Below are 2,187 nucleotides of genomic sequence, written 5' to 3' on the forward strand. Positions count from 1 at the left end.
TACAAATCCTTGCATTTCGTTTTTATTTAGTGTAAATAACGTCCCAACACTTTCAGAATTGAGGCTGTTAAAGCGTTCTGTGTTCTTCTTGAGAACATTTCTGCATCCAGGCATCCACAAACGGGCCCACACACGGATGCACACTTGTTCAGACTCCACACAGGAGCTAACAGAAGTTTCCTTTTCATCACAATGCAGCAGAAGTGAGGAGAACAGAGCAGATGTGTGTGTGCTGCAGATCATACTCACTGGTTCCCTCCTCTGAAACCATCCCAAGTCCCTCTGCCTTGTTCTGCCTTTCAAACGCATTCAGGTCCAGAACGCTGCCGACATCAAAACATGTTTTAATAACTTTAACAAATACATGAAACGCCGCTCTCACTTACAGAAGCTCAACTAAAACTATCCCAGACCTGCAGGTCTGCATCAGAGCCTGAACGCTGAGGAAGAACCCCACGTCCTTCTTGTCCTTCAGGTAGTCCAGCATTTTCTGCACGCAGACAAACAGGGAGAGACAAATTCTTCCAAACAATCCGCAGAACACGTACAATCTTCGTCCTCCATCTTACTGGTGAACAAATAAAGGTGTAGGTTTCCAGCTTTCCCAGACTGGTTTTACCTGCTGAACATCGCTGTTGCCTCCGTTGAGGATGGAGATTCCCAGCTTGAGTGTGGAGGAAACCATGACTCCTGGTTCACCTGGAACCAGCAGAAACACATCATGGATGTGAAACTAGAGCTGAAACCACCGTGGGTCTAGGGACTGGGACTCTTTGGGGCTCGTGGATGTGGGGGTAAGTCACCTTTACAGGCGCTGATCATCTGCAGCACCATCTCTGCAGCCCCGCGGTTGTGCAGACGGGACTGCTGGTACAGGAGTCGCTGTTTCTCCATCTCCTTATCCTGCAGAGCAGAACGAGCGGGACAAGAGCTGAAACCCTGCAGAGAGAACCTGCACTGCCCCCCCACACACACTCACACTCACACACCTGTGATGCTCTGAAATCGTTCCTGCTTTAACTACACTGTAAAATACAATTTACCGTAATTTCCGGACTATAAGCCGCTTCTGTATTCACACCACAGTTTATACAACGCTGCGGGTAATTTATGGATTTTTTTTTTTGACGGGCTAACAAGCTTCATGCCATCAAAACATTTAGCCTCGTTACACCCGGGCACTCGCAAAGCTGCCCAGTACACGTGTCTCTTTGGGGGGGTGTCCTCGTGACTCAATGAGACTACCTGTATAAATAAAGGTTAAAAAAAAAATCTGACCAATGAAATTACCGAACAGAGTGGGGAGGCGGGAAACTTTGTTTCTTTGTGAAGTTAGCGCTCACTGACATCCTGATGGGCTCGGTATTATTTATTTATTTATTTATTTTTACCAGCTGTATTTTTTTACAGGCTTTGTTCAGGAAAAAAAAAAATACTGTACGCATTTGTGTATGTTACCGGTACTTATTAAATTAAAAGTTTTAAAAATCTTACAACGTGGACACCAGCAGCCTATAGACAAATGCAGCCTCTATATGTACAAATCATTATTATTAATTTAATTTAGTGGGTGCGGCTTATATTTGGGTGCACTCAACAGTCTGGAAATTACAGTAAATATTTTGTATTTGACTCTAATAGATTTGAAAATTAACACCTTGAATTACTTTTTAATTATTATTTTAGCAACTAATTTACAGCCGAAAATAATTGTGAAATTTACCGTCAAATACTGAACACTGAATTATATTTAATAATAAAAGTATCTTCCAAGATAATAAACTTTACTGGTAATAACGGGCTGCAGTTGGTGACATCAGGAACATTTCAGTTTATTGTTTATAGCCACTAAGATGTTTGGCATCTTGGAAATAAAAATAATATTTAATAAGAATGTTTTTAATGTGATGACTAAGAAATATTAAGTGAACTTTTATAATTATGCATAATGAGTTTCAAACGTTAAAAACTAAACTTTAATATACTTTGGGGGAAAAAACAAATAAATAAGTTTCAACACCAATGAAGAGGAGCTTTGTGACGACACTTCCTTCTACTTCAAATAGTCACGCCCAATTTTGGGGGTAAAACCACGCCCACTTTTGCAAAAACAGTAAGAACACTGGTTTTAAAGTGGAAACAAATGTGGAATTGTTGCCTAAAAATTTCTACATTGCATATAACACA

At 40.7% G+C, this 2,187-nt stretch overlaps 1 protein-coding gene across 1 annotated transcript; it reads right to left on the reverse strand.

Annotated features, from left to right (window-relative positions):
• Window positions 1-249: 249 nt before the first annotated feature.
• On the reverse strand, window positions 250-903 carry LOC119429863 (ryanodine receptor 1-like; the record flags this gene model as incomplete). The annotated part of the gene is made up of 4 exons (XM_037697390.1): window positions 250-323; window positions 414-490; window positions 620-699; window positions 804-903. Coding segments are annotated over 4 exons (331 nt in total), but the record flags the coding sequence as incomplete, so codon positions are not given.
• Between the last annotated feature and the right edge of the window lie 1,284 nt (window positions 904-2,187).

This window comes from Nematolebias whitei, unplaced genomic scaffold (genome assembly GCF_014905685.2).
Source record: "Nematolebias whitei isolate Nwh7 unplaced genomic scaffold, NemWhi1 Nwh_scaf_9209, whole genome shotgun sequence".
NCBI classification, from domain to species: domain Eukaryota; kingdom Metazoa; phylum Chordata; class Actinopteri; order Cyprinodontiformes; family Rivulidae; genus Nematolebias; species Nematolebias whitei.